The sequence below is a fragment of the Gekko japonicus genome, unplaced genomic scaffold, assembly GCF_001447785.1.
Source record: "Gekko japonicus isolate JY-2015 unplaced genomic scaffold, Gekko_japonicus_V1.1 scaffold921, whole genome shotgun sequence".
NCBI lineage: Eukaryota > Metazoa > Chordata > Lepidosauria > Squamata > Gekkonidae > Gekko > Gekko japonicus.
Window position 1 is genome coordinate 513,434 of NW_015168676.1, and position 11,411 is coordinate 524,844.

Genomic DNA, 11,411 nt, shown 5'->3' on the forward strand with positions numbered 1-11,411 from the left:
GAAGGAAATGGCTCTCACTGGGAAGGACTGGTGGGTCTCAGAGTTCAGTGGGATGAGCTTCCTTCAACAGTGCTTGGTCTCATTGTGCAATTTCTGGACGGCTTGCCATCTTGAAGGCCGCTGCCTGGAAGGCAGTAGTTTCACAGCCCCCTCGCAAGCACAAAGCCCAGAAGAAAATCGTTGCCCAACAAAATGGCTGCCCTGAGTTGCCATGGAAAATCTAAGTGAGGAACCACTCAGGCAGTATCACTCGGTAGTGACCCCTTGTGGTTGGTCTGAGTTAACTACCACAATCCGTGGAAAGCTGTAATCACCATTTTGTGAATTCTCATCTCTCCATAGGCCCAGAGCATGATACCCATTCACGAGCCATACGCAGATGGTAAGTAACCAAGAGAAAAATCATATTCTTATTTACCTCCATAATAGGGCTAGTAGTAACTGTCTTCCTTAATACAATAAAACAGAATACTAAAACTTATTAGGCCTTTGCTCAGTGTGGAATAAGGAAGGAAGCCACATTGTCGCAAAAGTATCTGGATCTGTTTGGCCTCTACCTGGTTAAAGTCGCCAGATCAGTTTTTCCATAGCTTAAGTTTCTGAGGGGAAACTGTGTCTTTTGTAGGACTTGACGGAAATCAGAGAGATCCAAAAGTACTTAGTGTTGAACAAGACCCTGACTTCTGGTTGGGCTGCAAGCTGCGCCCTCCTTTTTGGAAATAAGAGTGAGGCCGCTCAGAGCCTTTGGTGGGGAACAAGAGATAAACCACATTTTAAATGAATCTGTCTAACCCCCATTTAAAGACTATGGCATGCATCCTTTCTTTACGGCACAGACTTAGCTGTGCTAAATCAATGGGGATTGGAGCACCTGTAGCCATGGAGTCAATGCTCTGGGTCAGGTTCTTGCATGTGCGTGACGTCCTATTGGATTCCACTTGTGGCTTAGTAGGCATTTGTATTTGCCATCCCTCCCCCATGGTGTTAACCATTGTAGACTCATAGAATCATGGAAGGGGTCCTACAGGCCATCTAGTCCAACCCCTTCCTCAATGCAGGATCAGCCCAGAGCATCCCTGACAAGTGTTTGTCCAGACGCTGCTTCAAGACCGCCAGGGAGGGGGAGCTCACCACCTCCCGAGGCAGCTGATTTCACTGTTGAACAACTCTGACTGTAAAAAAAGATTTTCCTAAGATCCAGCCGGTACCTTCCCACCCTTAATTTAAACCTATTCTTGCGAGTCCTATCCTGTGCTGCCCACAGGAACAGCTCCCTGCCCTCTTCTAAGCGACAGCCCTTCAGATACTTCAAGAGAGCCATCCTGTCCCCCCCTCAGCCTCCTCTTCTCCAGACTGAACATTCCGCAGTCCCTCAGCCTTTCCTCACAGAGCTTGGTCTCCAGGCCTCTGATCATGCATGACTGTCTCTGTTTTGGTCCTAGTAGAATTGGACGGAGGCTATCGCACCATGTACCCTGGGGATGACCCCATGGACATGCACCTGGACATGGATGGCGAGTACCCCATGGACGCCTACAGTGACGGTGTGCGGGCAACCTACGCAGACCACATGCTTGCCTAGTGCGCTTCTTGGGAGAGCTTAAGGTAAAGGTCTCCTTGGGCTTGTTTCAGAACTGGCTGGTCAAGTTGGACCAAAATTCCTCAGATGATAAGGAGCCGTGGCACACGGCTGTCTTCACGCCTCTGTTTTACCCTCCCAGCAACCCCGTGAGGTATAGGTTAGGCTGAGAGAGACTGAGTGGCCCAGGGTCATAGACTGAGTTGGCATGGCAGAGTGGGGGATTTGAACCTGGGCCTCCTAGATCAGGTGTCTCCAGCATGGTGCCCGCATGCGCTGCGGTGCCCACAGATGCCTTTTCTTGTGCCCACCAAGTGTTTTTTATAAAGTAGGTGGGGCTTTTGCCCAGCAGGTCTTCCGATTGGCTGTTCAGATTTCATGTTGTTGTGGCAGCCATTTTGTAGCTGGGTCCACCTATAGCAGCTATTTAATGGCAGCCATTTTGTGGCTGCGTGCACCAGGCTTCCTCAGGATTCCAAAGGTCCCTGCAGGCTGCAAAAGGTTGGGGGCCTCTGCCCTAGATCCCGATCCCGGGATTCCGACCACTACACCATGCTGACCTCACCCATTGTCAAGCTGCAGGCTGTGCCACCACTGAGTTTTAATTCTTACTCTTGCGCACAGGAGATTTGTAGATTTACAGATTATTGGCCAGCCCTGGGAAGGAGCCCATTGAGAAATGGTAATACTTGTAGTTGTAAGTTCTGCGGAAGGTCATTGTCTCTGTTTTGGGAAATGGTGCAGTAATGCTGATCAGCTTGGCGTACTGGTTAGACCCAGGGTGGAATCATCTCTCATGGAAGCTTGCTGGGTGGTCTTGGACTATTCATACCTTCTCAGCCTAACCTACCTGACCAGAGTAGTGAGAACAGGATTAAAGAGAAGTGTATGCTAATGTCAACTGCTTTGAGTCTCCATAGGAGAGAGAAGCATGCTATTAATAAACAGAGAATATCAAGGGCTGTGTGTATTGGTGTGTTTGTGGTGGGACGAGCTTCACGTGTGGGTGCTTAGTTGGATGGCAGAGTTCTGTAAGCCCATCACAAGCAGAATAGAGAGTACCATTGAGTCAGGCCAAAGGCTCATATGCTAATGTCAACTGCTTTGAGTCTCCATAGGAGAGAGAAGCATGCTATTAATAAACAGAGAATATCAAGGGCTGTGTGTATTGGTGTGTTTGTGGTGGGACGAGCTTCACGTGTGGGTGCTTAGTTGGATGGCAGAGTTCTGTAAGCCCATCACAAGCAGAATAGAGAGTACCATTGAGTCAGGCCAAAGGCTCATACTTTCTACTTGCAAGCCAGTCATTGATGGGTGAAGACTTCCTTTGTCCCTCTGTCCCTAGGATCTGGTAATTAGAGAGTTGGCTGCTCCCAGACACAAAAGGCCCCATGGAGGCTAGCAGCTACCAAGAGAAGACACCCTTTGCAGAAAGATCCTCCCTCTTTTATTGTTAGGTAGCTATTTGTGTGCCTCCCTTCCAAAGCTTGCTTCTGTCTAGGTAGCAATTTCTGCCTGGTGCAGTGGCTGTAAGACAGTAAAGGTCTCTCCTTGGTATGTGCGGGCTAGCACGTGAGGAACAAAGCAGGGTTTCTTTAAGCCTGATTATATGCCCTGGGCTAAAATGAACAACTCTCTTCTTTCGGAAGAGAAGATGGCCGCACACCTATCTCTGCCGTGGAGTCTGGCACTTAACTTGGTTGTTCTGTGAGAGGCACAAGGAGCTCTATGGTAGGGGGTGGCCAAACCGTGGCTCGTGAGCCACATGCGGCTCTTTCACACCTATTGTGCGGCTCCCGGCCAGGGCGGCTGGGGGAAATATCATTAGCAAACAAATATCATTGGACAAATAAATATCGTTATCAGTATCTGCTTTTACCACTTTTGTTATTGTTTTTGGCAGTCTCATTTAATGTTAATTAAAAAAGCAAATTTGCATATTTCCCAGTAAAAACGTGTAATGTTTGTTCATGTCTTGCGGCTCTCAAACATCTATGTGGCTCTGACGTTAAGCAAGTTAGGCCATCCCTGCTCCATGGGCTATGGGGGAGCCTGGGTTTTTGAGCTTCTCTCCCTGTCCTCTGAATCTAACTCTTTTGTTTTTTTCTCATCACACAGATGTTTTCTCAACACAGAAGAGAGCAGTGCTCGAGTCCGGGGCACTTGGGAGACAGAAGTGCCTGAGAAAAGATAACGGACTCTTCCTGTCCCTGCAAAGATGTTTTATTTTCTAAAAAAAAAAAAAAAAGTTCTCCCTCCTGCGGGCCTGTGGGAAAGATGCCCCTGGCCCCCATATCTGGGATTGTTTCTAACAACCATGTAATAATACCTTTCTTCCTGCAGTCAATCTCTCTCTCAATCTCCCCCCCCCTCGCTGTTCCCTTCCCCTCCCAGCTTCCAGCTTCAGTCAGACTTCCTTCTCCCCCTGTCTTCCCACCTCTGGCTTTCCTAAAATTTGGACAACCTTCTCAGAACTGCTATGGGATCTTCATAAGAGTATTGTTATTTCTCAAATAAAGACATACTAATCCCCCCCCTTTGTAGTTTTGCCGTCCCCCCCCCCAACACCTTTGTTTGCACTTCTAGTTCTTGCTGATTAGGAAGTGAACAAAATAGAAACATTGCTAATTCTTCCCCCTTTGCCTTTTAACTTTCTGGTTTCATGGAAAAATTGAGGACTATCAGTGAGGGTGTGAGATTGCCCGGCAATCCACATCTCCCTTTTTTTAGTGCCCGGCAGTGCCCCAATCAAGCCCTCCCGCAAAGAAAGTTCACTCTATCCTATTTTTTTTAGGAAAGCAGTCCTTCTACCGACCAATCCTTGCACATTTCTTTCCCCTCGTCCTCCTTCTCGTCCTCCCCTCCCCTGACTTTCCTGGTGACTGGCGTGTTTTCTCCTCCCCCCACATCCCTGCCCTTCCTTTGCTCTTCTAATGCATTTTTTAACAGCGGCTCTCTCGATGTGACGGCTTGAGGCTTCCACTGGAAAAGGGATCGATGCAGCTGCAAATGTACTTCAGAAAAATTTTATTATTATTTCTCTAAGGGTTTTTTTGTATAGACCAAAGCTTAAAAAAAACAAATAAAAACCTAAACCCAACCCTGCAAGGGGAATGAACTGGTTCTTTTACGTACATGGCGATTTACAGAGTAACAGAGACCTCAGCCAGAACATCTGGAAAACTGGAGAGAAGAAGGCATAATCATTGAGGACTTGGTGAGCAGAGACCCGGTCCCAAGGGAAAGGTCAGCACAGGAGACGGGGCTGTTTTCCCCTTGGCTTTGCTGCGGGATCCATTGAAGAAGAAAACAGTAGGGGCCCCCACATCTATAGACGTGCAGGAAAACGTGAATGTCTATGTGCCCCCCCCCCTCCCAAACCTACAGTGGTCCCTTCTGTCGCCTCAACTGATTTCATTGTATGGTATGAATTGTGAATTAGTTTTTGTGTGTGTGTGTATGTGTGTGTGTGTGTGTGTGTGTGTTATGAAATAGGGTGCCAGCTCTTATGACACAAAGGCACAAGTGTTTTCCATATTTGCATTCTGCTGTTGTTGTTTTTTTAATGGAAGGAGAGAGACTGTCAGGAATGAAGTCTTAGGGGTCTGTGTCCCTCCCCCCCCAAAAAAAAAAGGCTTAATGGAAGAGGTGGGGCTCGGAGGAGAGAGAGAATTTTTTTATTATTAAAACATTTCTGCCTCGCCTTTCCTCTTGGCTCAGGGTGGCTCCTCCAATATCTCAAGATGGGGCCCATACTGAGGTATTAATATTGTAGATGTGTATTTTAATTTGCATCAGTTGCTTGGTTTAAAAAGCAGGTTGACGGGTTCTTTCGGTCAGTCCAGTCATCCATTCGTGAGCCGGTAGAGTCCCCAGAACCTGAGGCAGCAGAGTTATTTGTATTCAAACCCCCCCCCCATGTAACTTGTTAGCAATTAATTCATTTGCCAAGGAAAGGATAGTAGTAGATAGGGACGGACTGGCTCTTTCAGTTACAGGGAAGTTTCCTGGTGGGCTGCTGCCCTAGAGGGCCAGTGGTGGAGAGGAACACGCTGAGTCATGGCTCAGGGCCCATGGCTCGGGTCCTTCAGTGGCCACAATGATTGGTGTCAGCTACTCAGTTGTCCCCTCCTGCACTGTTGCCAGTGTGCATTAAGAACCTCAGAAGAGCCCTGCTGGATCAGACCAGTGGTCCATCTAGTCCAGCATCCTGTCTCACACAGAGGCCAACCAGTTCCTCTGGAGGTGCCAGCAACAGGGCACAGAGGCCGAGGCCTTCCCCTGATGTTGCCTCCTGGCTCTGGGATTCAGAGGATTAGTGCCTCTGAATGTGGAGGTTTCCCTCAGTCACCATGGCTGGTAGCCATTGATAGATCGATCCTCCGTGAATCTCCCCCATCCCCCTTTGAAGCTTATTCCTGTGGCCATCACTCCGTCCTCTAGCAGTAAGTCCCGCATTTTAATCACTCTCTGTGTTAAGTTTAGTAGTTTATTCTTATGGTCTAGGTAGCAGGGGTCATTTCCTGCAGGAGTGCACAGGAGTGGAGCTCCGGTAGTAAAGAGCCCGGGGGGCGGGCACATGCAACAAGTCCCACCCCCTACTCCCAGCAGTCAAAGCAAGAAGCAGCCAGGTAAGTTGCAAAGCACCCCCCCCCGGGCCCCCAGTCCAAAACAGTCCAGTGACACCTTTAAGACCAGGTTTTATTCAGGTACAAGCTCTCCCTCCTCTGCGAGGACAGATCTGCACGCCCCCCCGCCAATAGCTAGCAATCCAAAACAGTCCAGTGGAGCCTGAGCAGTGGGTGTTGCCTTCTGACACACTTCCAGTGATGTCAGGGGGTGTGGCATAGGCAAATGAGTTATGCTAATGAGCTCCTGCACCTCTTTTTCCACGAAATGACCCGTTAAGTAGTATTTCCTTTTATCTGTCCTGAACCTACTGCCCAACAGCTTCGTTGGATGCCCCCAAGTTCTAATATTTTGGGCGAGGGAGAAGTTCTCTCTGTCAACTCTCTCCACCCCATGCATAATTTTAGAAACCTCTATCATCCCCCCCTTAGTCGCCTCTTTTCTAAACTGCGAAGTCCCAGACTCTTCAGCCTTTCCTCATAGGGAAGGTGCTCCAACCCCTTAATCATCTTGGTTACCCCCCTCTGTACATTGTTGATGTGACCCTGCATCACTGGCTTTGTCACACAGTAAAGAGCTTGATTTGCTGCAGGGCTGTTTTAACTTCACCGGTCCACCATGGGAGGGGCTGCAGCTCAGTGGTAGAGCAACTGCTTGGCATGCAGAAAGTCCCAGGTTCAATCTTCTGTGTCTCCAATTAAGATCTGGCAGTAGGTGATGTGAAAGACCATGGAGAGCCGCTGGTGATGCAATAGGCGATGTGAAAGACCTGAGATCTTGGGGAGCCGCTGCCAGTTTGAGTAGACGGTACTGACTTTGATGGAACAAGGGTCTGATTTGGTAGAAGGTAGTTTCCTGCGTTCACTTCTGGGCTTCTTGCTGTAACATGTGGTAGACAGAACCAACCATTTACATAGAAGAGGCATGTTGACTTTATACTCAAGCAGTGTCATAAATCCACATGAACGTAATCCTAATCCTGTGCCACAAACACATACACGAAAACTGGATTCTTTGAGACTGTCTCTGTTACGTAAAGTTACATAGATGGATTTAGCTCTGGATACTGCTGCATTCTGCTGGTTGCAGAAAAGAGGGAAACATGGCTACACAGGATATGGAAACCTTGTCTCTTGAGAATTCTTAATTCCCATCAGAACCCCTTCTCTTAGCTTCTGAAATGTCCCTGGGCATTGCTCAACCAAGCCAACGTAATGGATTCTACCCCTGTCCTACCACTCCAGTGAGAAAAGTTAATTGTTTATTTTTAAAAATATATCCCCCACCGTCTAGCTCAAGTTTGAATCGTTCCTTCGGTCTCAGGAGGTCTCTTCCAACTTAAGTGGCTCTTCCACTGGAGTAAGAACCACTTGAGTTTTTAAAGTCTTATTCACTCTGTTTCTAGCCCGCCTTATTGATACTCATGGCAGATCATACAGTCCATGACAACGCAATTAAATAGTATGCGAGACACAACACAGGAGGACTGGGATCACAAAAATTAGAAATAGCATCCGAAGTGTACGTCATGAAGAATGCAAAAGATGGAACAAGGTTTGAACCCAGTGGCATCTTTAAGACCAATAAAGTTTAATTCTGGGTATAAGATTTTGTTTGCATGCACACTTCCTTAGATACATATCTGCAGAAGTTGGTCCGCACATGAAAACCTTATACCCAGAATTAAACTTTGTTGGTCTTAAAGGTGCCACTGAGCTCAAACTTTGTTCTGTTGCTTCAGACCAACATGGCTACCCACCTGAATCAATGCAAAAAAATGATATTACAGAAGTGGGAAAGTACTGAAGGCCACTTGGAGAATGGTTGGTATCTAGAATCCTATGCTTTAAGTAGTGCATAGTGGCTGTATGCTTTACACAGCAATCCAATTTGGCCTGATCCCACTGTTTCCCACAGCAAACACTGTCGTGTCCATGACGAGTGTGTCTTTAAGCCCTCTATGTACATGCTTACAGGAGCCATAAGTACATATAAGGATGTGGTCTGTCACCACATTTACAATATTTGCTGTAGGAGAAAATCCCTTCAAATGGCAGTTACTCATGGCAAACATGCTTTGGAACGAACTTGTGTGATGCCCATGAGAAGCATCGCTTCTCGCTTTCAAGAGAGAAACTTTTGTCATCCTCTGATGCAACATGGGAGCCATTACTAAAGTAAATTTATCCACAAAAAGGTCCTGGGCACCATCATCTACCAACAGTTCGTCTCAATCCACTCCGAGTTTAGTTCCTGGGATGCTCATGAGCCAAGCAAGACACAAGAAGAATGTCAATACGTGACATGGGGTTTCACCTCTGCTCAGATGACTTAGTGGCCTGATTCTTGGGGCTTCTGCAAGAGAGTTGGAAGCATCCTTTTCATCCTGTCTCCTCTGATCTCCCACACCCTCCATACATTAACCCTTAATCCCCCAGGCCTGCTGGTGCAGATCTCTTCACATCCTGTGAGCAGCTAATCCTGGCAGCATGGCCAAAGGCTGGAGCTGCGATCAAAGGGAAGGGGGAGGGGCTAAGATGCCTTGCCTTCTACAGCATCAAGCCCCCCCCCAGTCCTGCAGTCTTTTTGATGTGAATGGAATTTGATGTGTCAAAGCTGTTAACTAAACAGAAGAGGGGGGGGTGGACTGGCACAGTGAATAATGTAAGGAGAAGGCAGGCAGGATTACTAGCTTCCAGCTCAACAACAACAAAGGCAGCTGCGGTCATGATGCCCGTCACAAAATGTATTATTTATGACACTGATCCTCTAACATGTATGTGGTGGGAAGTGGAAGAGTAACCCAATTCTTTGTTGTTGTTCAGTTGCACAGTTGAGTCCAACTCTTCGCGACCCCGTGGACCCCATCACGCCAGGCCCTCCTGTCTTCCGTCATGCTCCAGAGTTTGCTCAACTTCATGTTCGTTGCATCGATAACACTGTCTAACCATCTCATCCTTTGCCGTCCCCGTCTTCTTTGACCTTCAGTCTTTCCCAGCATCAGGGTCTTCTCCAGGGAGTCTTCTCCCTTCTCATTTGGTGGCCAAAGTGTTTGAGCTTCAGCTTCCGTATCTGGCCTTCCAGGGAGCAGTCAGGGTTGATTTCTTTTAGGATTGACTGATTTGATCTCCTTGCAGTCCAGGGGGCTCTCAGTTCTACTGGAGTATATAATCCATAGAATGCAGAATTCCACGGGATTGAAGTCCAAGGTTCCCTGTTGAAAAGAGCAAGTTTCTTATGGCTATGAAGGTGTCTGGAAAACAAATCACATAAACCAGAGGGACAGCTTAAAGGGCCTTCTAGTCTTTGAGTCTTTACTGTCCTACCAAGGTCCTCATCTAAGAATCTTAAGGCATTTCTCCCCCACCCACCCCCACCCCGTTCTTAATCCGTTCTTGATTGCAGAAGACCAATGAGGATCGAACATTAATTGCACATTAAAACACAATGAATTGGTCAGGTTGTCAGCTAGTGAAAGTTCTGGGACTGTGGCCAGATATTTGTCCCCCTATCTTTTTTTAAAAGAGAGAGAGAGAAAAAAAGAATTACTTTTCCTTCCTGAGCTAGCTTCTTTCTAGCATTAAGACCCGTAATCAACTGGCTAAACTTCAGCATCAGCATAGTTTTAAAGCTTGTATACTGTATGAGTGTGTATGTGTGTGTGGGGGGTTAATTTGTAAGTGTTTTGCGGAGTGGTAGAAAATGCAACGTGTTTCAGTATGGCTTCTCTAGCACAACCACCCATAGAAAAAGAGCTTGTGCAAGGAAGCAGAGGCCATTTTCTTTGTGCCAAAACACCCCATGCTACGAACTTGGGAAATGGGCAAAAGGTGATGTTTCAAGTGAATTAGGGTCTTTTAACGGGTTTTTTGGGGGGTGGGATGTGCTCACATGCTCTCACAACTATATACAAAACAAATGATTCAAGAAATGAACTCTTTTGGGGCAGGGGAAGTGGCAATAATTGGGTCATTCTGGCCAAAAATGTCTTCATTGGAATGAGAACGTTTTACATCAAGAAGATGACTGTAATGTAACACTGCTTTTTTGCTATAAAATGTTTAAAATGGCCTGTGACTAATATTAACAACTTATAATTAATGGCTATCTCAGTCTCTTTGCTTTCTCACGCTTGCAAGCCTCTAATTGCCAACACAATCCACCTTCTTTTAGTATCTGCAGAATGTTGGTTGCTTCCAATGTGCAATGCATGGGCAGTTCTACAGGATGGCTGCTCAACTTTTCAGTATTCCAGCATCAGAATGCCTGAAAACTATGGTGCTTTGTATTGGTTATGGATTGGCATATCTTCACATGAGGGGTGTAATCCAGCCAAACATTAGGACAAAATTATGAAGAATGGCTGCACCGTAACAGTTTTTAAAAATTCTTTTATATGCCACATTTCTCCCTAATGGGAACTCAAAATGGCTTACACCATTCTCCTCTCCTCCATTTCGTCCTTGGAACAACCCTGTGAGGTAGGTTAAGCGATGAGTTTGTGACTGGCCCGAGGTCACCCAGCAAAATTCCAAGGCAAAGTAGAGTTTCGAATGTGGGTCTCGGAAAGTGAGTTTGGTATGGTTAGGAGCACAGACTCTAATCTGGGAGAACCAGGTTTGATTCCCCACGTCTCCACATGCAGCTGCTGCTGTTGTGACCTTTGGGTCAGTTACAAGTTCTTTCAGAGCTTCTGCTCAATGCTGGAAACAAGACAGAATTCCGGAAATCGGGGACTGGATAAAGAAATTACTGTTTATGGTTGAAATGGACAAAATGACAAGGAAACTTAAGACTCTTGAAGCAGAAGAATTTTATGCAGACTGGAAATATTTCAAGGATTACTTAGAAAAATATTGGGATGTAAAAGACAATTTAATTTGCTTTGACAGTTATTGAGAAGTTGATGTTAGAAGAAAGTTAATTATAAGAAAACAATAGGTGAAAGAAATGTTACCGGTAGATTATGACTAAAAGATAAGGGAAAATAGAAGAAAATTTAAGAAATGGGCTGGAGGTTGGAGCACTGTGGGAAGCCAAGCGGGGGGGGGGGGAATACAGAAAGAAAGGATGTATAACAACTAGTAATATAATTTGTATTTGACTTAATAATATATCCTAATAAAAAAATTGGGGGGGGGAGTTCTTTCAGAGCTGTTCTCTCACAAGCAGTTCTCAAAAGAGTTATCTCAGCCCCACCTAC

The 11,411-nt window shown here is 46.4% G+C and overlaps 1 protein-coding gene across 3 annotated transcripts in view; it reads left to right on the forward strand.

Annotated features, from left to right (window-relative positions):
* The window catches only part of JUP (junction plakoglobin), a 94,883-nt gene extending 90,199 nt beyond the window's left edge, over positions 1 to 4,684 (forward strand). For 2 of the 3 annotated variants that reach the window (XM_015415373.1, XM_015415375.1), the window contains exons 13-15: positions 343 to 382; positions 1,443 to 1,605; positions 3,698 to 4,684. In XM_015415373.1, coding sequence (XP_015270859.1) covers positions 343 to 382; positions 1,443 to 1,582 — 180 coding nt within the window. In that variant the 3' untranslated portion in view covers positions 1,583 to 1,605; positions 3,698 to 4,684. The remainder of the gene's footprint in view (positions 1 to 342; positions 383 to 1,442; positions 1,606 to 3,697) is intronic. The other variant, XM_015415376.1, reaches the window with a different exon arrangement.
* The last annotated feature ends 6,727 nt before the right edge of the window (positions 4,685 to 11,411 follow it).